General features: G+C 37.2%; 1 protein-coding gene across 2 annotated transcripts; it reads left to right on the top strand.

The window, feature by feature from the left end:
• Positions 1-1,496: 1,496 nt before the first annotated feature.
• IL1RL1 (interleukin 1 receptor like 1) lies at positions 1,497-23,777 on the top strand. 2 transcript variants are annotated; one of them, XM_065741121.1, is made up of 11 exons: positions 1,497-1,583; positions 4,286-4,356; positions 6,068-6,269; positions 6,652-6,820; positions 6,907-7,069; positions 8,979-9,047; positions 10,559-10,691; positions 10,779-10,930; positions 17,594-17,731; positions 18,396-18,554; positions 22,293-23,777. In XM_065741121.1, exons 2-11 carry the CDS (start codon positions 4,290-4,292, stop codon positions 22,637-22,639), a joined length of 1,599 nt encoding a protein of 532 aa, XP_065597193.1. In that variant the 5' UTR covers positions 1,497-1,583; positions 4,286-4,289; the 3' UTR covers positions 22,640-23,777. The 2 variants fall into 2 exon arrangements, with proteins under 2 accessions (XP_065597193.1, XP_065597192.1); XM_065741120.1 differs by having other exon boundaries at positions 17,591-17,731.
• The last annotated feature ends 177 nt before the right edge of the window (positions 23,778-23,954 follow it).

Below are 23,954 nucleotides of genomic sequence, written 5' to 3'. Positions count from 1 at the left end.
GGAGGTGGTGTAATCACTGTCCCTGGAGATGTTCAAGAACTTGTGGATGTGGCGCTGAAGGACACAGTTAGTGAGTGTGGTGAGGATGGGCTGACTGCTGAACTAGATGTTCTTAACGGTTCTATGGTTCTATGCTCCTTGCTGGCTGGGCAGCATGAGGAGATGTGAAGTCTTGAATCTACAATTGAATGTAGATGGTGTACCCCACACTTCTTGCCTGTCTCTAGAGAGTAGTTTCAGGAAATGAGAAACTTCATGAACCTTAGCAGGGAATTGTCACCAGCGTTTCAAGGTACTATTTGAGCTGAATGGTTGACCATAGAAATGTGAAATTTCATCACGTGTGGCAGGGTGTTCGTATGACACTGCATTTTCTATGTTATAGGGAAAGTACAACCCCTCCAGACCACTTCAAAGGAAGGGATGAACCAAGAGCTGGGGAAAACACAGGTTTTTTGCCTTCTGGCATGTAATTACTACTGCTTCACATATTGCTGAGAGTTTATTGTGTGCTGATTGCAGTGACTTCAACTCATAGCAGGTTCCCAGAAACACTGGAAGTAGCTAACAGTATCAGCAGCTCTGTCAAGGAAGAACAAAGTGTTGATTCTCAGTGTTTCCAGGAAGAGTACTAAGATGTATGAAGCTGATTCATCCTCAGGAATTTTGCTTTTTCAGAGCAGAGATTGCCTCTGTGGACTGACTGCCACACATGAAAGGCACTGCTGGGGACTTTTGATGGTTGGACTCAATGATCTCCAGAGGTCCCTTCCAACTCTTATAGTTTTGTGGTTGGCACAGGTTTGGTGCTGATGCTTGGAAGGCTGCTGAGCAGTCCTTCACAGAGCTCTTAAAAAGTCTTCCTGATATTTGGTGGCCCATACAGCCCCTATACACCTGTTCATAGCTGGCACAGTGCACTGGGCCACTGTCACCCCTGTAGAGACATCTTCCAGTCCTGTTTCTCTTTCCAGAGCTGCTCCTGAATTTTCAAGCAAACATCTCTGCAATTTTGACCTTCTTTCCCTCAGAGACCAAATCTATCTGTTGGTGTAGACATCTGGTTTCTCAGCAGCCTTCTTTTATCAGTTTAACCTCAGTGTAGCAGTGTCTAACGCTAAAAACCATTCCCGGTGCCCCCGCTGTTCTGCAAGAGCGCTGCTCCAGCAAAGCTGCCACTTGTTTTCAGGCAAAACCTGTTCCAAAGCACCCTCTGCCGGCTGAGGGCTCCTGCTTTGCTCTCCCCAGGCGTGTGAGAAAGCCGGGAATTAGTCAGCAGGCTTATTGCAGTACAGTCATGATGAAATGGTATAGTTTGTGATTCTGGAAAAACTATGCCCTTGGTAAAAAGACACCTGATCGATAGGCACTAGGAGATCCCCTCTCTGATATGCAATGAGGGCTACTACAGCCATTCACATGTTCTGTTCCATTCAGTGGGAGGTGTCTCAAATGCTGCTATAAATTCTGCTCCTCCAGATATGCCTCGCAGAAGCCAGTTCAAAAGCATTCCCAGTTATCTGGTACAAGCAAAGGATTCAGTCTAGAGCAAAGCACTTCTCTACTGCGTGAATTTCCAGAGGGTAGGTCAAATATTTCATCATTCAGCCAACAATAACAGATGCTGCTGGAAACTGGGTCTAGAATTTTGTAAGAAACTTTATTTCATTTCACTTATGTGCCTCTTTACCTCAAGAAAAAATATTAGATTCAAATATAGAATATGTTGATGTAATAGAAAAAGGATTTTTGGACCAAAAGGCTTATCTTTAATGAAGTGTATTTAGAAATGGGTTTGTCTTAGTTTTCTGGCAGATAATTTTGTTAGCTATTAAAAAACAGAAAAGAGTTGCTATGCAATTTAGTATATTTACGTAATTCATTTCTTCAAAATCTTTTGTAAAAATATGGTATATATGATTCAAACATTGCTGTATTTTAATACTGAATTTCCCAAATTTTACACTCATACCTGTAATTATTGTAGGTATTGACTGTTGTGACTGTTCCGGAATACTTTCAGAGTTACTGTTGTTATTCTAGTGGCTCATTTTCAGTCAGCATATGTTCTCTGGTTTGATGAGAGATGAAATATCTCTCAAAGAGTGAATGAGGGAAGTCTCTTTGAATTTATCATCTCACACAATCGCTATTTCATGGTATTTCTATGTTGTAAAGTACGTCAAACTTACTAAATTAGAAATTGCAAAAGCATTTTCAGCTTTTCTTGGTATGCAAGACATGCTACTTCTGTAATGACCATTGACTTAGGTTAACAGCACTACAAACAGTTTGTTGGCAAACACAATTTTGGAAAAAAAATCATGAAATGTTTCAAGCGCAGTTCCCTTGGAGAAGCAAGGAGCTAAGCCTGACAGATTGCTACCTCTAACACAGCAAGGTGGTTCTTCATCTTCCTTTAAAAGTGGGTCCTTAGGAGCTTTTTGGTTATTCTCAGTATTAACAGAATTATTGGCATATATTTATTTGCTTAATAAATCCTGATCTTGGCTTATAATAATCAGGATACATGGAACTCAGTCTAGTTTGCTCATTGCTAGTGTGAGAAATAAATTCTTAAAACAAAAACTACTGCTCTAAATGCTTTGCTTCGCTGTTGCTGTGAGCTTTCCTGTGTGCTAATTTTCTCTGTATCCTGGGTCCAAAGGCCCAGATCACACTGAACTGTCTTCTGTGCCAAGTCACTAATTCCTTCCAGAACAAAGCTGCTGATGTTTGTTATGTGGAAAAGTAATTCCAAGTATCTTTGAAAATGGCCTAATATTTCCTTAAGATTAAAGAAGTCGGTAGCTTGCACATGTTTGTATGCGGTGTTTTACTCCCAGCTCTAATGGAAAAGAGCAGACACTCAAACAGATTGTTTCTTGGAGATCTTGAGTGGTCACTCACTTCCTATGTCAGCAGCCTTGCTGGGGTGCTGAATTTTCCAGGTCTAAACTTCACATTTTCCATGAAACCTGCAAACACGTACAATGAAACACTCGTGCTTTTCCACTAAGTTTTATTAGAGTTAAGAATAAAAACCAGGATGTTTATTAAACCTTATAAAAGAAGATTTCCGAATCAGTGCAAAGCAAATGATATTTCTGAAAGCTCAAATTTGAGTTCGTTCTGAATTTCATACTTGACACAGATGTAGGCCTGTCGATGTTTGTTTAGTCTGGAAATCTTTGGCACGGAAATAAAAATTCCTTGGAGCAAGTGTGACGGCAGTACTTATCCTGCCTGCACATTTTTTGCCTATTTTTTCACAGCTCCTCCTGTGCTTGCTATCTGCTGTACAAATAATTCACTTCTATCTTGCTTCCTCTTGACAATTTATCTTCTATCTATAGCTCTGTGGGATCACTCCTTCCTCCTCTGATGGCAACAGTTAATGCCCTGTAATCTGCAGGTAAAGATAGCATTCAGGAGAAGGCTCTGCTGATGGTAAAAAAAGTGTTTATTAATCCTTAATATATCTGGATTGCTTATCTACTGTCTTCTGAGATATTCACAGAATACATCCAAACTAATGTCTGTAAATCAATAGCTGGTGTCTTTGATACAGGAATTTGCTGGACTATGTCTGAGCCATACTCTCAGGTGCTAGGTACAGCAGGTACATGTCAATTAGACACAAATAAAAACATCAGAACAATGTATATTTCTTTACCTACCTTTCCAGACCATTTTTTCACTTTCTCATTTGGATTTGCACTGTTGATGGTGCTCATCTGATTCTATTCTTGCTGCTAAGCGCTTACCTGTGAGGAGCTGTCACTGACGAGATCTCCTCTTCTAGTTTCCAAAATAAAGAAGGTGGTATGCAAGCACACATTAGAATGGATGAAAGCTTAATTCACAGCTGAGGTGTGTATTTTCAAATGCAGGGCATGTTCTTTTCTAGATTAAGGTATAATTTTTCACTCTTGACAGTGAAGAGAATGCCATAATACATTTACCTTCCTTAAAAACAAAACAGACAGAAACAACCAAGAGAGAAGAGGCTACTATCTAAGCCACACCATGGCAGAGAAATTTCCCCACCCTTAAATCAAATGAAGTCATAGCATTAATTTTAATGGTGAATCAGTTCTTGCATTGACTGTGGAACAAAGAGCCTCATCTCAACACTGCAGAAGGGCTGCCATGTACCCATGCACACATTCTGTACAGAGCAGCCCACATGACTCAGCTTATCACTGCATGATGCTATTATCTGCTCTTAGATGAACATCAGTAGCAAGTTCTGATAATCTTTTTTTTTCTGTTTTTCACTTAGAAATATGATGGTGTATGTACATTTGATCTTCCTATCTATCTTCGTCCCAGTTTCCATGATATCAGAAATATGTAAGTTACATTTAAAATATGCTTTCTGATTAATTTTATTCAGTAACCTATTCCTGATTTTTTTCTTTTTTAACTAAAATTTTCTAGTTTATCTCAAGCCATAAATCACAGCTTAGAAGTTAGCTCCGTGTTGTTGTTTTTCCTTGTATTAAAATGCATTGAATGCTGTCCATTTCTCAGACATTAATACCAGGTTCTACTTCTGCTCTTGGCATCTCTGCAAACAGAAGGAAAAGCCTCTTTGAGAGGATTTGGGAGTAGCTTCTGTTCATGGCTTCAGCTGCACAAAATCCCTAAGTGAAAGCACACTTAAATTGCACTGAGCAGTGTGGTTCACATATGCACTTTGTTGCAGCAGCTGTGCTGACCCTGCAATCATTTCCTACCAGTGACACTGCATTTTACAGGACTCATGTAGTTCTAGTCTCCAACTGAGCTGTGTTGTCTGAGAAATGTAGAAAGATATTATCTCTAAATATTTCCCTGTATTCTCAAATTTGTAGAATGAATGCTAAGGTTTACAAACAAAATAGATTCATTAAGAGGCTAAATTCTGCTGAAGAATTCACCAAGATGATTTTCATTGACATTGCTGAGTTTAGATGAAGTCTCTCATCTTGACTGCGTTCCTTTTCCTCCTCTCTTTTTACTTGAAGAGTACTGTATTTCCATTGTGTTGGTCCTTTGGAGGAGCAATGCAGGACTCATGGGTGGAATTCTGTTAGAATGATGAGTTCATACATACTCTTACCTGATGTGTGTAATTTAGATTGGTCTGTAAGGCTATATCATAAGGATCTTCATAAAAAAGCAGAAGACAAGTATTAGCCATGCCAAGAGACTCACCACCTGATCTGCGTGTCACATATCTAAAGCCAGGCAGTGGCAATATCCTCCTCAAATATCATTTTTGATGGAGATTCTTGGTTTCAATTGGCTACTTTGTTACCTGGTCTTATTTTCTTATTCCTTTAACTTTTGTAACTCCTGTGCTGAACAGTCCAGTTTTCATCTCCATCAGTTTTCTCTTTTTTAATCTTCTCCAAAATGTGATTTGACTGCAAGACTGGAGTTTCTATTTCCAGCAGCCAGTTTGCTGCTTAGGTACCACAACACTTAAATGTCTGTCAAAATTGCCTCAAGTTTCTTCATATCAGTTTCACTATTACACACACTTTTATTTTATTTTGCTAAAAAAAACCCTCAACTCCATCCTTTCTTTTCCTTTTGTGTTTTTATTTGATTTTCTAAGTCATTTATTTCTCTCATTACTTCTGATGTCTTTTTAACCTTCCATCAGATCCTTCCTTTCAGTTTTTTGCTTTGCTTTGTTCCCCCCTCTCCACCCCACCCCCCCCACCCCCAAATGTTCTGGATTTCCTTTATAACAATCTTATCTACCCCCTTCCTCCTACCAGTAGTTCTTTTCTTTCATTAAAAATAATAATAATAAAAAAATAAGATGATGTCTTGATATTCCCTTTTTATGCATTGAGAACAGCAAAATCTCCTTGGGAAAAAAAACCCCACAAAACAACAAAACAAAACAAACATGCCAGGAATCAATTAGCTTCACATTATTTCTGAAAGCTTGAGGATGGTAGTTAGAGGCACATGACAGGCGTACTGATCCAGAAATGCCAAGTTCTTTTCTGTCTTCTGTGGCTGAGGCTTAACTCACCTGAGATTTTTATCTTTTGGTCATTTGCAGATGATGCAATCGAAGGTGAGGCTTTAGTTGTAAAGTGTCCCCGAAATGGTTTATCTGCAAATGTCAGCTGGTATCGCACAGACACGAAGAAAATAATTCCTGAAGAAGAAGAGGGATCAAAAATATTTTCAAAAGAAATATTTCTTTTGTTTCTGCCAACTTCTTTACAGGATTCTGGAAACTACACTTGTGTTATAAATTAGTAAGTTCCATACTGAAAAGTGAAAAACTAAGAGCTAAGAAAAAAACATATGTATTTTAAAAATGCATTTTAATTGCTATCTGTGCATTGATGTCATTTTTCATGGTGCACTCCAATTTATTTAACTTTCATTCTGCAATTGCTATTTTTATATTTTATATATATATGTACATACATATATATATATATGAGTCCTTTAAAACAGCATTTAACTGATGTATATGCATACATATATATATATACACATATATATTTACTTTATATATTTTTATATATTTATTTATTTATATAATATATTTCACATATATATATCTACTACAAGTATTTATTTTAGTCCATATAATAAAGTTGTCATTGAACCATCTTTATTCAATTTTTAAAGTCCAGATAGGGGTAAAAAGGAGCACAAAATGAGCGTGCAGGTACATCCACGCAAGAAAGGAATGTGTTTCCCAAGCCGGATACTTTATGCAAATGAAACTAGAAAAGGAAAAATTTCTTGCCCTACATTTAAGAATTATGAGAATGCTACTATCATCCAGTGGTATAAGGTAAATAAAACAATGATGACACCAGCTGTAGATCAGATTACTGTGGGAGCTCTTTGCAACCAGCTAAAGAGAGCTTTATTTTCTAGGATTGCAGACCTCTACAGGGAAAGAGATATTTTATGACTGGTCCTTATATTTTCATTGAAAACATGAAAAAGGAGGATGACGGTTATTATACTTGTCAATTTACTTATACTCACAGAGGAAATGTGTTCAATGTATCAGCTACAAGGATCTTCATAAGTGAAGGTAAGACTTGCTAAGATAACAAAGATTTATTTCTCCTTAAAGAAAAGGAATCTTCTTCTGTACATTAAAGAGAAAAATCTTTTCTGTTAGCTAGTTGTATTTTAATGAAACTTCAGATCAGTGTTTTTACGTGAATTTTGTGGGTGGGGATCCAAATAGAGCAACATTTAGAATCAATCACATTCAGGCTTTCAGCAATAGTTTCTGATGACCCTGGTTGCATATTGTGGTTGGTAGGGCTGACTGATAGCATGTATTTTATAGGTGAAGGGGCTCACAGCATGCTACAAAAATTCATTTTCTATTGCTTTGGAGAAGGGAGGGCCTGTATGATCTTCTGGTAATCACTTGGATTGCTGATGTGCAGATGGCATGCAACTCAACACCCGCTAGTTCATCTTGGTTAAAAACTTTTAGATTTCTGTTGACTGAGACAAGATGGCTGTTGAACACAGACAGTAAATAAATGGAGCTCATTGATCACTGTAACCTTTTTTTTTAAGTCAAAGTGGTCAACATAGCTGTGACATTTGGATTTAGGGCTGCTTCTGGGATTCAATGTCCTCAGGGTGGTCTTTTCTTTTGGTGTTAGTTAGGGTAAAAGCGTGCCAGTAATCATCAGGTCTGGACTGTATCGACTTACCAGTCCTCAGAATGTTCTTCAGTTGTGCAATTAGGTCAATAGAAAAAGTTTGTTCATTTGTTTTCTTGCTTTCTTTTAAAAAAAGTTCATTCACAGTCTGACATCAGAATACTTCTCTGTGGGAAAGTGCCCAGCTCTGTGGAGCCTCAATTACAATTTTTGCCCTGATCCTCAGTAGAAAAGTATATTCTCATTATTCTGAGCTGATCAGAAGAGAGATTTGAGGGAAGAGGTAGCTTAGGAGGCATCATGCCTTTCCTCCTCTGTTTTTATTTTAGTAAATACCCTGTTGATCTACATGGCAATCTCTGCTTCACATTTCATTTTTCTTTGAATGTACTTTCATCAGAACTTTTCTAACCAGACAAGAATTCTGTTCAGTCTGTGTTATGATGTAAATAGCTCTTATTTACTTGGCGCACAGCTGTCAAAAATTACAGTTCTCTTTCTTGCATCCAGGCAGATTACTTCATTTCAAAGCTAATTTGATTATTTTTTAATCAGGTCAGAAATAAAGGATTGCAACATATCATGTGAAAACTCAGATGGGTGTTGTGAGTCTGCTCCAGCTTTTACCACTCAGAATACCTAACAACAACTTCTTTGAGATTTTATTAGCCTTTAAAATAAGTTTGTTGTATGAATAAACTCTTAGGTGTTGCTAATATTGGCTTATGTGTGTTCCTGTTGGTCTGCAAATCCACACTGATCCAGAGGACACTCTGTGCTTGCATGCTGGCAGCTAGAATCTTAGCACTATCAGCTAGCTAGGAAATTATTGTCTTTCTCTGTTTTTTTTTTTTCTTTTCCTTTCAAGATCCAGCTAATGAAAATTAGACACAGTTAGGATAGTTAAAGAGAATGGGTTTTATAGCAGACTAGGAAAAGGGAGTTAAATAAATTCCTGCATATTTCACAGGGAAATATAGGATTTACAGAAGTGCCTAGAGAAGGAAAAGGTTGATGGGAAGGATAGTAAGCAATGTGTTTTGAGTGGGAAATGAGAGATTGTCTGAATGGCAAGGAAAGATGCAACAAAGGGAATGGACACTTAAGTCAAGCCAAGTGTTTCAGTGTTTCTTGAACCTGCCCATATCAATAATTGCCAGAGATGAAATATAAATATATTGATGGAAAAGTTTCTTCTGAAAGCTAATGGCAAGGGATGTTCATTGTCATAGCAAAATAATGTAATTTCATTACTTCATAAAATGTGTTTTCACAATTTTCTAATTCATGCTTCCTTTCTCTCCTTAATCTCTGAAGCAAAATACTCATCTCTACCTGTTGAAATTTTATTTCCAAAAGATGAAGAAGTAAAGGAAGTGGAGCTTGGTAAGTAAAGACTCTGAATTGTTTTTAAAACAGCATTTTGTGGTGACCTGACAAACATCTGCAGCTTCAGGGTGAAGGTTCATTACATTCAATTTTTACCAGATTTAATTCATCCCAGGCATAGCAGTATGAAGCTATATCTAAACGACAGGTTAATTATAAATTAAGCAGCAATTTAAAAGTTTGAATAACCTGTTCTACTTTCACAGGGATAAACTAGGATTTATAATATGGTCAATTATCACACATCAGCTGAAAGTGTGACAGCTTCCATCTACTTCAAAGCGGGCTTTAAACTAAATCCTTAGAAACTGTCTTATAATAACCTTAAGAGGGAAGCATGGACTAGAAATACTTCTTGCTTGTGATTCAGATCTGAATGCAGCAGCTGTATCTCTGTTGATAAAAGAAGGAGAGCAAGGGACTGGTTGCTGGTCCTGCCTGTGCTGGCTAGCGCTGGGCAGATTGCTCTGCATGCAAGAAACTGGTTGGAATGAATGAACAGAGAATGAAGCAGTAAATAGAGGGCTGGGCAGCCCTTTCTGTTCTTGAACATGCACCTAGCTTCCTTTCGTCTAGGACTTCGGATGATCTCAGTGGTTCAGATTGACTCCTTGTAATTTATAGCACCAGACCCCTGGGCCCAAACACCTTTCACGTGGAAACACATTCCCATTCTTTTTCTTCATTCCTTCAGTTTCATTGTCACTCAGAATTAGTATGCCAGGAGCCTTGCTCCTTAATAAGATAGCTAGTCTTTAATGCCCTACCATTTTGGGACAGTAATTAATCTCAGAATGCACAGTGCAAATGTACTTAGTGTTTGGAAAACACTGTACCAGTTCTATTGTCTTCTGCTTGCAGAATTGAAGAGATTTCTCCACACACCCTAATACCATTTCAGGATGTAAGTCATAAGACTTTTTTAACCTTAATCTAAGGCCTGTTTTGATACAGACGAATGTGGAAATCTTTAAAGTATTTTAATTCCATTTAATTGAGTGCAACAGTGACTCTTATTTCTGGAATAAATATTTTCCCGATAACAAAAGCATATGAAGACATTTCCTGTTTTAATTTTACCCTGTTTTTTCTTCCTAGCTTTTCCAGCTTGAATAAAATCCAAGATAAGAATCTGCAAACAATATTTATGATAAATACTATATATTGAAAGTTATATTATGCTATTTCCATATATGTCTATATTTAAGACAATATTTCTTTTCCATATTCCTCAATAGCTGATTACATGGGTTAAGCATCACAAGCAAAGTCTATTTTCCCTTCAGAACATTATATCAAAATAATTTATTTTGTAGTCTTTTTTAATATATTAAATATTTTGTTAAAATATCCTTTTAGTATTTCATTTCAAGTGAATAATTTTCTGTTCATGAAGTCAGAAAATACCTAAATTGCTAAGGCAAAACTCAAAAGGGATATGAAGATTTGTAGAAAAACATGTTAAGAGGAAAATAATTTTATTCTTATTTTTCATCTATCTTGTTTAGGTGCTGCTTTCTCACTGAAATGTCAGGCCCGGCTGGGGATTAAGGAACAGCCTATAGGTGTTATCACATGGGATGTGAATGATAAACCAGTAGAACATGCAGATGAAGGAAAAATTCATCAAGAAATTAATTAGTAAGTACATATAATATGTAATAATCTTTTATTTCTATGCAAATTATTCTTAACAGCAACCAGTACCACTCTTTCTCTTGCTGTTAGTTTTGAAGGACAACACCATGAATACTATGGAGAGGCAACTTTGTACATTAGTGAAATAGAACATGTGGATTTGCAGTCAAATTTCTCATGTGTAGCAATGAATGAAATGGGAAATACAAGGACCACGGTGACATTACGACTCAAAGAAAAATGTAAGGATATATATATTTTTCATTTTGTCTCTTGCATTCTTCAGACTTTTAGAAATATTTTGGTGATTATTTTTCCCATTTATTTCATTCTACTTTTCTTTTATTTCTTTCATTTTATTTATTATTTTTCAGTAGTAGGAAAGTTTCTTCCAGAAAAAAGGAAAAACAGACTGCTTTCTCCCTTCATATTCAAGTCAGAGACAAAACTCTTGTGGCTTCATTCCTCTGTGACAGGCCTTGGGGTAAATTCAGCCTTGGGGGTGGCATCCTGCTGGGAGAGGGCAAACTTTTACAAGAGAATAAATATGAAGAGCAAGACAGTGCACTGTGACAAGCATGTCCTGATTCTAGGATATTCCTGCTCATTCCATTTTAGAATCACTGTGCCCACTGTGTCCCACACAAGTGGGCAACGTTTTGAAGGCTTTCTCTTGGCTTCATTTTTAAATTCATTGTTCTATTATTTCTGCCAGAGGAAAAAAAATAATTTCAGTAAATGGTGGGGTCTGAGATGGTTCTTGTCTGTTATAGGAATCCTTTGATGGGGATGGTCAGATTCTGAAAAAACACTGTTGCTGCACCACAGAATTTGATTCTTCTGACAGAAATAGTGGTCAGTGGTTTCCTCTGTTATCCCTTTAGGTGTGCCGAGCCATCAAAGGCCTTGAGAGGAAATCACAAAGCCTTTAAATAGGGATTTGTTTTCCAGGAGAGGATGGTGGAAAGAGTAAACTAAAGTTTACTGTGATTGCAGGATTTGCATAGCCACACATCTTGTATTTTTCACTGTTCATAACTGCCTACAAGATTATGTCTTCAAGCAGAGACATATTTCCTTGCTGTAGCCGAGATTAGAAGGGATGTAGGTGGATTATAGAAGAGGAAGGGGCATCACTGAAGAAGACATCCCAAAATTCCCCAGAGAAGTGTGAGAGGGAATGTTTTGGTTGCATGTTGCCAAGTGAGATCTTAGCACCTCTCAGGAAGCTGAGAGCACATCAGCACTCTGATGAATTATGGGTGGGAATGTTCTTGCAAAGAGAGGGAAGGAAACTAAGTAACACTTCCTGTTTCCTGTTAGCTGTAGGGCAGGCATGTAAACCATTTATTGACCCCATATTGCAATATAGGTGAGAGAAGTCTGTATGAAGGAAAGGATATATTTGATATATTGTGTTCATGAAGTGATTCATTAAACCTGACTTCTACTTCAGACAAATCTTATTTTGTTTTTATCCGTAGGTCCTCAGTAAATGTCAGGAAAGCTCTTTGTTGCTGCCTGTGTTGTGTGGATGTCTATCCCCTTCTCCCTGTTGCTGCTATTGTCAAGATGCCTGCTTGTGCTGCTCGTCACTGTTGGTGTGAGCAAGGCTAAATCCAGAAATGGCAGCGCTCTGCTTTAGTTGTCTTTATTTGCTCCTCTCACAGATCAGCAATATTTGTGCTAAAACAACAATAGCTTGCCTCTGAGTAAAATAAAAATGCTGCAGGGATTCCTTGTGTCTCGCATCTTGTAAATGTGTAATAAAAATGTGTACTCTTCTTTTTTGTTTCTTTTTGCTTTTAATTAAAAAAAAAAGAACAACCGATTTTTTGTTTTGTTTTGTTTTGTTTTAAATATACGTCTGTGGTTGTTCCCTTTTTTCCCCCACAGTGTAACTCATAACCTAGCTGCTGTCCCATCAGTGTGCTTTTTACACCTTCCTGCTTTGTATTCTGATTTTTTTCCCCAAAGCATTTAGTATGGGTTGCATTGTTATTCTCTGTAGCACAAATCTGTGATAGGAAGCAAGAGATCCATAGATGTTGTTCTGTTTCCTACTGAAATTAATCACATCTGGGGGGATTTTATGAACTAGATAAATGTTTAGAGGAAGATGCAAAGATGCTGTAGGCAACTGTATCAGAGCTACTCTATTTGGGTCTCATTGGTCTTACAGTCATCAAAAACATGCTGAATGAATGATTGGGCTCACACAGACATTTTCCAAGGAAGCTAGGAATAAAATCTAATATTCTGTGTCATATAATCAATCACTTTAAGTACTAGCTCATTGTTAGTAGTATCTTAATAACTATTTTTGACAGTTTGCTTTGCTAACCATCATCATCCACGTAAGAATTAAAAATTGCCAGAGAGGAGTGAAGAGTTTCTGTCACAGCCAAGGTTGGTGAGAGCTGTTTGCTTTTATCTCTATGGCAAACAAAAACATTCCTTAATATTGCCAGGAAAGAACATCACTGGCAAAGCACAGGGAAAAATGTGTGCTTTCCAGTTCAGGATGTATGCTATGCACTTAATGTATATGTTCATATGTATGTGTGAAGAGAAGTGAAATATGGTGAAAAAGAGTATGTTCCAAGAATACATTTTTTTTCACATGTGTTTTTACATGGGAGATAAATACTGCTGAGAGAAATCTTGATGATCTTTGTGATTTTTTCCAACCTTAGTTGTTTTATGTTTCTATGATTCTTTGGAAATTAGCAGCATGACCAAAAAGTACTTCGGTTATCAGGAGTAACTCAGTGCAGTCAGCTTTGCCTGATGTGATTTGGTGGTATTCAGACTATGGACACTGTATCTTTTGGGCACAGGGAAATCACATAAATTCTGTTTCAACAGAACTTTAGTGAGGATTTGGCTATGGATTTTGATGCAACTGTGTCCTTGCTTCCATTAGGCATTGCTGACACCCCTGTATATTTCAGCTTCTGCTGCTACGTTGAGAGGCTGCTGCTTCTTCTGCTGAGGAGGTGCTTTCTCTGTTATTTTTTTTCACCCAGTCCCTCCATAACCTTTGATCATCTCTAGTCAGTATTAAACCCTTCCTTCTTTGCTATTTTCTCTCTTTTCTCTTTGCCTGAGGCTGCTTGGTATCTTTTGACTCTTTCACCAACATTTTTTCAAAAAACATTTCTTATGTTTTGTAATACTTCTGGAGGCAAACTTAAAGAATTAGCCTATGATACAGGCTGGTTTATTTCCTCCATCTCTTTCTGTACTATGCTTCCATGTTTAATTCCAGAGATGGTGATCATCCCATATTTGACATTCCCTCTCTGCCACAAGACGCATCATCTCGTGAGCTCAGAGATCTTCTGCATAATGTCTTACATGGTATTAGTCTCTGGAAAGCATAAGGTGTTCGTGACTGTTTTCCATTTCATTTTCTTCCTCTTTTCCTGGTAAGGATGTAGCAAGTCTTGCTGGACATCAGACAACAAGCAAAGACTTCTGATAGTGAGGCCATGGCAAGTGGAAGAATATTGGAAGTATTAACTCCTACCAGCAGAGCAGACAGGAACAGGAACCTCTCTTCAGCATCACCTTTATTTGCCTTCTCAGAGATACAGGGGCTGTCAGAATATCTCCCAAGTGCCATTCCTTTTATTAATATCTAAACTACCACCAGATTCTAGTTACTCATCTTCACCCAGGCCTAGATGATTGCACTTCATAGGTCTGACCAGCAAGCATTGTCTTATTTCAGTTCTCATTTGCTAGAAAGTGAAAAGTACCTGGGGGACCGTGAGCTGCTCTGGAGTGAACACTCTGCTCTGTAGTATGCCCCAAATTCCAGCCATTCTAATCCATCTCAGCACAGCACAGCAGATCTCTTCTTCCTCAAAGTTATCTATTGCTGTGCGTTATAGCTCATCTTCAGTAGACTGATGCGGGCAGGAATTCCAGACCCAGATCTATACCTTTACTGTCTGGAAGTGTATACCATTTAGAAGCTAAAAAACTTACAGAGAAGTGCAGTTCTCTCTTTGTCTGTCAGGAGAAACTTACAAATTTTCTTTCCTGGGTTGTTTTCTCTAGCCTCTCAAATATTGTTTCCTGTGAGCTGAGAGTTCTGTGTTCTCATTGCACTTGAATTTAAATAAACAGTACTAAATGGCAATCAACTCAGGAACTCTTTGCCACTAAACATTGCACTGAAGTTAAATGGAACAGCAGGATCTGGTCAGCCTTGTTCAAGGCCTCCAAAAGTTGCTTCTGGCCATTGTCCCCGTCATGCTAAATGATCTGATCTATTCCAGAGAAATGAGAGGCTGAGTCAGCCGTACTGGGAACTGAACCTGCTCTTCCAGGAAGACCCCAGTGGAGGTTTTCATCTGAAGCAATGCAAGTTTTAAAAGCACAGGAAATTTATCTTTTTTCTTTTTTCTTTTTTTTTTTTTTTTCAGAATTGGTCTAATCAGTGCAAAACCAAATGTAAACAGCTCCTTTTAGGTTCATAGTTGCAGAAGTTTTTGTTGGAACCCGTTCCTTTTCTGTTTGCTTTCTGTGCTTGACATGTTAGAACAGCATTTGTAAGGTTGTGGCAAGCCCAGTGTCAACAACAAAAACAGTCAGAAAAAAATGACTGTCTCTGTCCCTTGGATAATTTTCACAAGGTCATGGAAGTTTTTTTTTTTATTTTATGGATCAAATCATACATTTGAACATGAACAAAGTTTCTTTGTGGGTATTATGTGACACAGACAATGCTACAGAATAGTCAACTTTGCTATGAAGGGAACTGATTAGGTATTTTGCCTACTTTGATCGTATTGGAATGTCTTTTTTCTGATCTCTTAGTTCTGGTGACATATTCTTCGTCCGTGGCAGGATGCTTCTTTCTCCCTTTAAATGGGAAAGAAAGAAATAGACAGTGTGAAAACACTGTTGGAGTTGTCTCCTTCCTACCAGGTGAAGTGGTAAATATACTTGTAAGCTTTTTATTTATCTAGCTTTTCAGTGTCATTTCTCAGGGTCTAATGCTTTAAGGTTATGTCCTCCTCAGTGCACTGACTTATTCATCACTTTTCCTGGAGATGTTCAAGAAACGAGTAGATGTGGTACTTGGGGATGTGGTTTAGTGGACAATATTAGTGGAAGGTAGATGGTTGGACTAGATGATCTTAGAGATCTTCCAACCTTTATGATTTTACAATCTCTTGCAAAACTCAGGAACCTGTAAATCTCAATACAACAGGCTCTTCACTGTCAAATATTTTATCTTATTTAATTCACTGAGGACAAGTCCAAGAGAAGCTGTAGAACTGCTTCTTGATTGAAGTCATCACCTTCCATCAGCTGAGATGTTGTGAAGCATTCATAAAACTCCATCATTATGCTGAAGGGATACATGTTTCCCATAATAATCAGAAGCAGGATACCACATCAGGAAATTGCTATGTTAGCTATACTGTACTAAAATAAATATACAGCTGGGCACCTTTATGCAGATGTGATGCACAGCCTGGTTTTTTTTGTGTGCATTTCTTCAGGATTAAACTCCATCAGCCACTCTGACTCTTCTGGGGCTACATGTTTTATTAATCTAAATCAATTAAATGATCTGAATAAACAGAAAAGTCCCCAGAGCAATTTTTTTACTATCACCATAGGATGATGAATTATCATGATGGACTGGATATAAGCAGATAAATAAGGTAGTCTACAAGTGGAACTCTCTTAACTGGTTTATCAGTCAGAGAAAAACTGTTCATGGAACAGCTCTGAATTTACATGTTTAAATCAAGAGGAATCTAATCAGGTATCTTTCATTTGCTTTGGGGCAGATTTCTTTTGTAAAGTAATTTAATCTTCCATCCAAAGGAATAATGCATCTTGTATGTGTAACTGCTACATAAATTCTTTGGTATATTAATTTCAAACTTGGTTATTTGGAATTCATAGTGTTTTCAACACTGAAATCTTGGTGATTTCATTATGTACAGAACACAGGGCAAAAATTTCTTCAGCTTTGTTTTCTAGGCTGGAGAGAGTACAAAATGACCTTGCCTCTGCCTCACATCATCTCTTGCTGCAGCAGAACTAGATGACATCTGGAGGCTATGCATATCTAGATTGACTTCTGCTATGTATACCACAGAACAAGAGGAGAAATGGGCAAATATAGGAAGATAGCTCTCTGGGCTGCTGTAGAAATGCAGCTCTTCCACAGAGGGTGACAATCACAATCTTATCCTAAACTGTAAGCATATGATAGCACAGAGCTGATGATGACTGTCCTTGATAATCTTTATCTCTGAGACTGAGGTGTTCAGATTCAAGAGCTCATCCATGAAGGAAGCTGGAACTGCAGAGGGTGACTCCTTTCTTCCCAGTTTTCCTTATTTGTAATTGATGCCTTATGCTCCTTGTACCTCAAAGGAGCCTCTTCCTCTTCTGGTGTAGTTTATCTTAATTTTATGTCCAGATTCACTCTATTTTCCTGTTTGTTTTGCATACTTTGATCTTGTCTTGCAGATTTTATTATTTGCACATGTCTCTTTGTACACTGTGCAACTATGCTCAAGCCTCTGCTTGACCTTGTGCGGACACTTTCTATTGTCAGGCTTGGGCTCAGTTGCCTTGAAAAATGCTTTAACTTTGTTGTTGGTCATGTTACAAAACAAAAACATTACTGCCGGCTGTGGTATTTAGAATGCTTAGGTTCAACTCGTCAATATTGAGTATATATCGCATAATATGCTTCTACTTTAGGGATGCAACAGGCCTCTGTACTGGGTACACCATTTGGGGAAGGAAGAAGTTTTATCAGGGTGAGCTCCTTAAAGCCACTGCAGGAGATAAGGGAAGCTAAAGCGGAAATTAACCCTTCATTTTAGTGTTTGTTTTTGTTGTTGTTGTTTTTTTTCCAGCAGATCCTGACATCCTCATGATTGCTGGATTTCTAATTCTGCTAGTGTCAGTAGCAGTCTCTGTTTTACTGTATCAGTCCTTCAGAGTTGATATTGTCCTGCTGTATCGAGACTTGTTTCAGGCCTATTCAGTCAAGGATGGTGAGTAAGCATTGGACAAAGAAGTTTAAAAGGAAAAGACAAATCATATGGAAACAGATAAATTTGATAGCTATTTACTAACTCATATGGCCAATTGAGCCCAGTGCTTTCCTTTTTCATGACTTCTGCAATCATTGTATAAGAGGGGACAAACAACTCTGGCAGAGCTTTGCATTCACCATTTGCCTTAGTTCTGTAGGAACTTTTTATGGTCTATAGGAATTTTTTATGGTTTTCACTTTAAAAACAAATACATACAGAATTGTTTGCCATGAAACACTGAATGATGTTGAAAATCTAATTAAAGAGACTATTATACCACTGAAATAACAAATGATGAGACTCATCTCTACTTCATTGAATCCTTACTCTACATGCTTTGAGATATATCTTCTACAGTGCAAAGGTCTGATTCTCCAAATTGGTGACTGCATAGGACATAACAGTTGAGCAAGGAAAAACTTGTGCGGTCACTAATTTCCAAACATGTATTCAATTCATAATGATTTAGTAATCATGATCATTAGCAGGAAGATCTACTTAGATCTATTTCAAAGACATTCTTCTCTTCTTTTTCTCCTCCTCCTCCTTTCTTTTCTAGCTTTTGCAATAGACAGCTCTAATTCAAGTTAACTTTATACTTTCCTCTTGTTCTGCCTTGCAGATGGGAAGATATATGATGCATATGTTATTTACCCTAGAAGCCATGCCAGTGAAGCTAATTTTGTAGAATATTTTGTTTACCAAATTATGCCAGATATTCTGGAAAATAAATGTGGCTATACATTATGCATTTATGGAAGAGATACATATCCTGGAGAAGGTAAGTTTCAAATTAGATAAACCACTGCATTAATTATTGCAAGTTGTGTTTCTAGACCCTTGGGTGGGAGGAGGGAAGAAGGTCCCGTTACATGCCTGGGTGGGTTGTTCATCTCAGCAACTGCTGTGTCTGATGTGTCAGGCAGGCTGACACAAGGGCAGTTTGTGCTTGTTGAAATTCGAAGAAAAGCAAGCTATAGGGTGGGGCAAGAGTTGTTTATCACCTTCTCGGGTGATTCAGGAAATGTGACCCAGAGTGACTTTCAGATGTATAACTGCTCTTTGGATAGCACAAGTCTGCATTGCCACTATCTGGACAAACCATGCATGGTCTACAAGACACTGAAGAGAAGAAAACTACACATTAAGTTGATCAATTAACCTTGATGTTATCACTCATGGTTTTTCAACCTGTGGCAATGGTGCTAAATTTACAGGAAGTTCAGCTTTTGTATACTAAGATGACCTACTTTCACTTCATACAATTCCCAGTGCTAATTCAAGAGACATTCTGTGTTCTTTATTTCTAGTTCCTTGTTTTCTGAAATGGAATCTTGTTTAATTAATGTGTCAGTTTTCATGTGGACAACTGTATGTTATCTTTCTCATTAGCTGTAATCTGGGTGCTATCTACTTCCGCCAGAGCTGATGTGTCTGTCTTATGCTCTGGTGTCCTATGGACCAGATGTTCTCCTTTTATCAGAAAAGAGGCATGAAGCTAAAGATAGCACATTTTGAGTTACACATTTCCAAAACCATCTACACTGGGACATGTGTGACTGATCTGCCCAAAGCTGAGCCAAGATCATTGATCATTGATGTTCTTCTCTGGAGAGTGACAGAAGTTCTGCCTGGCTTTGAGAAAAGCCACTGCAACAAGAATGCAGACAGCTGCAAGAGTTGTTGACTATACTTAGTCACTATGATCCAGAATAATGAAACTCACAAAGATGCCAATGGAAAAACAATATGCCATCTGTTCAGCTGATTACAGGGCAATACTTTCTTATGGGACACTACTCTCAAATTTTTCTGGAGAAAATAGAGCAAAGCATGCAAATGAAGTACAAACTGTGGGACTAGTGGGCTCCAGACATTTTCATTCTGCAAATGTATGAATGGATGCTTGTAACTGAAGTATTATGAAGACTCAACAAGGCAGCCTAGGACAATAAGTAGCTTTTTTCCCCCATTTTATTTTATCAGTTATTTTATCATGTTGAAATTTAAAATTTCTTAACAATTACAGAATTGCAAGTACCATAAAGTTAGTTTCAATTACATCAATTAAACTAATTTTGACAACAATGAAAAGGATGAATAATTTTTATTTTTTTACATTGTTAAGTACAAATGCATAGATATCCCAACATGAGCCCGAGGGGTCTTGCTGTTTGGCATCACAGAGATCTCCCTTACTTCTCTTCAGTCCTAGTACAGGTGGATAGGGGGCCTGGTGCTTCTGACTATCAACATGTGAGCTCTGGACCAAGACAGGTCTTGTCCTTCTTGACTTGATTAAGGGAGAGCATTAAAGGAGTAAATTGCCAAACCAAGTTCACTCACAGCCATCAAAGCAGCAAACATGAGCAACCCTCCCTGGATGGCACTGACCATTGCCCTTTTCCTTTTCATGCTTACATTCCCTGCCTTCTGCAGTTGCCTTTTGTGTCCACTTTCATGCCTCAAAATGTTTCCAGTTGTGTGGAAAAGCTGTTCAGAATCAGTCAGTTGCGGAGAACGTTTAGAAGTTCTCTGATTTCAGACGGGTGTACTTTACCAAATACTTCCCATTCTTGTTTACATTCAGATCATGAGCCTTTTGTTACCAGATTTCCAAATCCCAAACCTTATAATTAAAATATGTTAACCACAGAGTAAATCAGGATTATTTAAAGGAAATGCCACTTGGAATTACTGTGATCCTTCCTGAAAATGTATCATACAATTTGGTGAATCATATTATTTTTTCCCAGTAAAATTATGTATATTTCCAGAAAAAAAAAAGGTGAGGATATGAAATGGAATTAAATAATTGTTTATGACTCTTGGTTCCAGGGAAGAGCTTTATTTTTGTGCTATTCCAGTAATGAAGACCAATACAAAGGAATGATTCAAGTGATAAACAACGCTGTATAGCAGCTGTCCCACGGTCTTTCCTTAATTTACATTCTTTTTGTTTCCTAGTCTTACAGATTAAGGGAATTTTCTACATTTTAACAGTTTCCAAGGGAGGTACAAGCACAAGTCTGCAGAAAATCAAGAGGTTTAACCAACTTTACCTTCTGCACCATTCTTTTCATGGTGTCATTGTCTTTTCAGCCACTTTCCTTGCCACAAAATCTTACTAAATACTGCCAGAGATGCTGTATCATTGATAGACAGAAACATGAGAAGTAACATAAGAATGAACATACTTCACTGGATGAATGTTTTGTGCAGCAAAGTGTCTTATCATCAGCAGTGACCACTGGCAATTGACTGGAAAAGACCTTAAGAACAGGGCAGGTTTATATGACACTTAGACTAGTGTACTGTCCCAGCAGTCTGTGGTCTTCAGATGCTGAATTTTCTATTTGTAATAGCTGATGTTTTTCTTTTTTTTTCTTTTTTTTTCTTTTTTTTCTTTTTTCTTTTAATTTCACACTGCTTCTTCCTACTTTCTGAATTCACATAAACTTCTGATACTCACAAAATAGGTTATAATGATTTCTATAGTTAAAATATTTGCAGCATGCAGTACCATTCTCAACATTGCTTTAAATGAAGCAAAAGAAATCCAAATGCAGAACTAAATACCTCCCCAAGTTCCATCATCTTTCAGTCTTGAGCTCAGTGGACTGCACCTCAAAACTGATATATATCTTTTTAAAACCTTGCAGGTATAGAAACTAAATATATAAATTAGCTGCTGATCTTAGTTTTTCTCACCTTACAAATAAGCTATTATTAGGGTTCTAGCATTAGGGAAATCTAATGAAAAAAAAAAGAAGAAAATGAAAGGAATTAGAAACAGTGAACCTCAAAGAAAGGCAAATTGTTAGCAGAGAACGCTCTCATCATCAATAAATAGATTACAGAAATTCATGGAATTATCTTCTTTACCCTTCCTTATGTAGAACTTTCTCCCATGGCATGCCAGCTCTTGAGGTTTTTAAGTACAACACCCACACAGCACAGTCCTAATTGTGATTGATGAGTTGTCCCTAACATCACAGAGGGAAAGAAAAACACCTTTAGTCATGCTGGTGCATGAATGAGTGGATGTCAGCCCAGTGTACAAGCTTGCATATAAATGCTATAGCTCAGGTGTATTAGCACTCCCTCTGCAGGAAAATTAGCTTCTTGGATGTAAGTCACCCAAATGTCTCCAAAAGATTAGTTTTCATGGGTAAGTATTGAAGGATCATACTGTAAAGGACTAAACATAAAGAATATACTTTCTTTCATGGAAATTATTGTTCAAGCACAAATACAGTGCAAGCCATATCTACTGAACTGGAACTGTTGAATAAGAAGTTCCTCACAGTGCAAATATTAAGATTTCAACTAAAGAAAACACCTGAAAGGAAACGTTCTTTCTAATGAATAAGCCGTACCTGACTGAAGTGACACAAAGGTTATTTCTAATTACAAAATAAAAGAATTGAAGTGCCTGTAAAAAAGAGTCTATGAAGGAATTTTCATAGTCTTGTTGTTTTTTGCTTTTTTTTTTGTGTGTGTGTGTGTGTATTGTTAGATAAAGCTAATGCAATTGAGAAGAGGATACAGAAGAGCAGACGGCTGATCATCCTTCTCACACAGCAGCTGATTAACTGTCCAGAACTTGCATATGATCAACATATTGCTTTATACAATGCTCTCATTCAAAACAATACAAAGGTGATCCTACTGGAAATGGAGAAGATGGGGGCTTATGAGAATCTTCAGGAATCTCTTAGGTACATCATCAAGCGGCAAGGTACCGTCAAATGGAAAGAGCAGCACACTGTGCACCCACAGTCATCCAATTCTAAGTTCTGGAAACATGTGAGGTATCATATGCCAGTGACATTCAAGTCCTCAGACTCAGCTAATTCTGGGTGAACAGTCTGCCCAAGAAAATGCTGGTACTTCATCAAGTTGAACCATCAGTGTATGATTCTCTTTTTGCTATCAGTAGGTACAGTACTTCACAGTCTGGACATCTGTCTGCATTTTTTCCCCACTTCTTTCAGCCATTCAGTTGAGTAATGATAAGGTAAATGGATGGAGCAGGTCTAGGGGCTGAGGGAAGCTTTTTGAGGTTAAGAGAATTCTGTAAATCAATAATTCCAGGCAGAGTACAAAATTTTGCACATCACAGGAAACAGAATCTGCTTATGCTCTTCTTATATATACTTACACATATTACTGAATGTTTTCATTCTGAATATTCTGCAGATTTACTTTATCTTTCTAATACAGTTCAAGCATAAGTGCCTTCTGCACTGTTTGACTGGAAAGTATAATGTAATTTTCTTCACTTTATCCACCATGAGCTCCTTTTTGATTCAATAGTATTACTCATATCGTGAAATTTAATCTTTCCTTATCACAGATGCTTCAGTAAATGCTCTTTTGAGACTAATGTGAATACAGCATTTTTTAGAAATGCATTGTTAAGGAGAATATATAAATACTGATCAACCAATATATAATTAATATATTTATACACAAAAGTGAAACTCGCAAAAGGGGAAATTATTTTATAGATCTATTAGAAAGTGATTTTGTTTTGAAAGCTGCTAATTATATTTAAATTCTTATAAGTAGTAGTATTTTAGATCTATTAAGTATCATAAACCATGCTGTGATTATTGTTTTTTTTTACATTGATAGCATTCATTTAAGCTACAGATAGAGAGAGACTCACTGCAATTTTATAGTTGCCAGTATCCCCCTTTTTTCCCCTGCTTTCGTCTTGTTTCTTGTTATACTTTGTTCTGACAAAGAATACACTGAGATGCAAATGTCAGAATGAAATCTCTTCTGAGCTCATAAATGTATGAACAAAGCATGTTTTAGTGTACATATCCTTGGGAAATTTAATCTTTTTAGCTTCTTAAATGCAGATATATTTTTTTACAGTCAGAGAAGACCTGGTTTTGAGCTTCACTTAACTATAGAGATGGTCTTGAAAAGTGAAAATTAGATGCTGAATGCCTAATGCTACCACATCCTTTTTTTTGTACAATGTAGATTGTTATTGAGAAGTGGGAAAACAATATATTAAATACGTGTAGATATTTTTTCAACATAACATTAAAAATTCAATGGGAAACAAAACAGTTTTTCATTGTTTTATTATATTTTCAAGTGTTCATGTATTGATTATTCTCTCCACCACAACTGTAAAACATTTAATGATGTATTTTATTAC

This window comes from Cyrtonyx montezumae, unplaced genomic scaffold (assembly GCF_038088225.1).
Source record: "Cyrtonyx montezumae isolate F1298 unplaced genomic scaffold, pur_monq_1.0 scaffold_3, whole genome shotgun sequence".
Classification (NCBI taxonomy): Eukaryota; Metazoa; Chordata; class Aves; order Galliformes; family Odontophoridae; genus Cyrtonyx; species Cyrtonyx montezumae.
The sequence above is the reverse complement of the archived record's forward strand: the minus strand, read 5'-3'. Positions and strand labels throughout refer to the sequence as shown.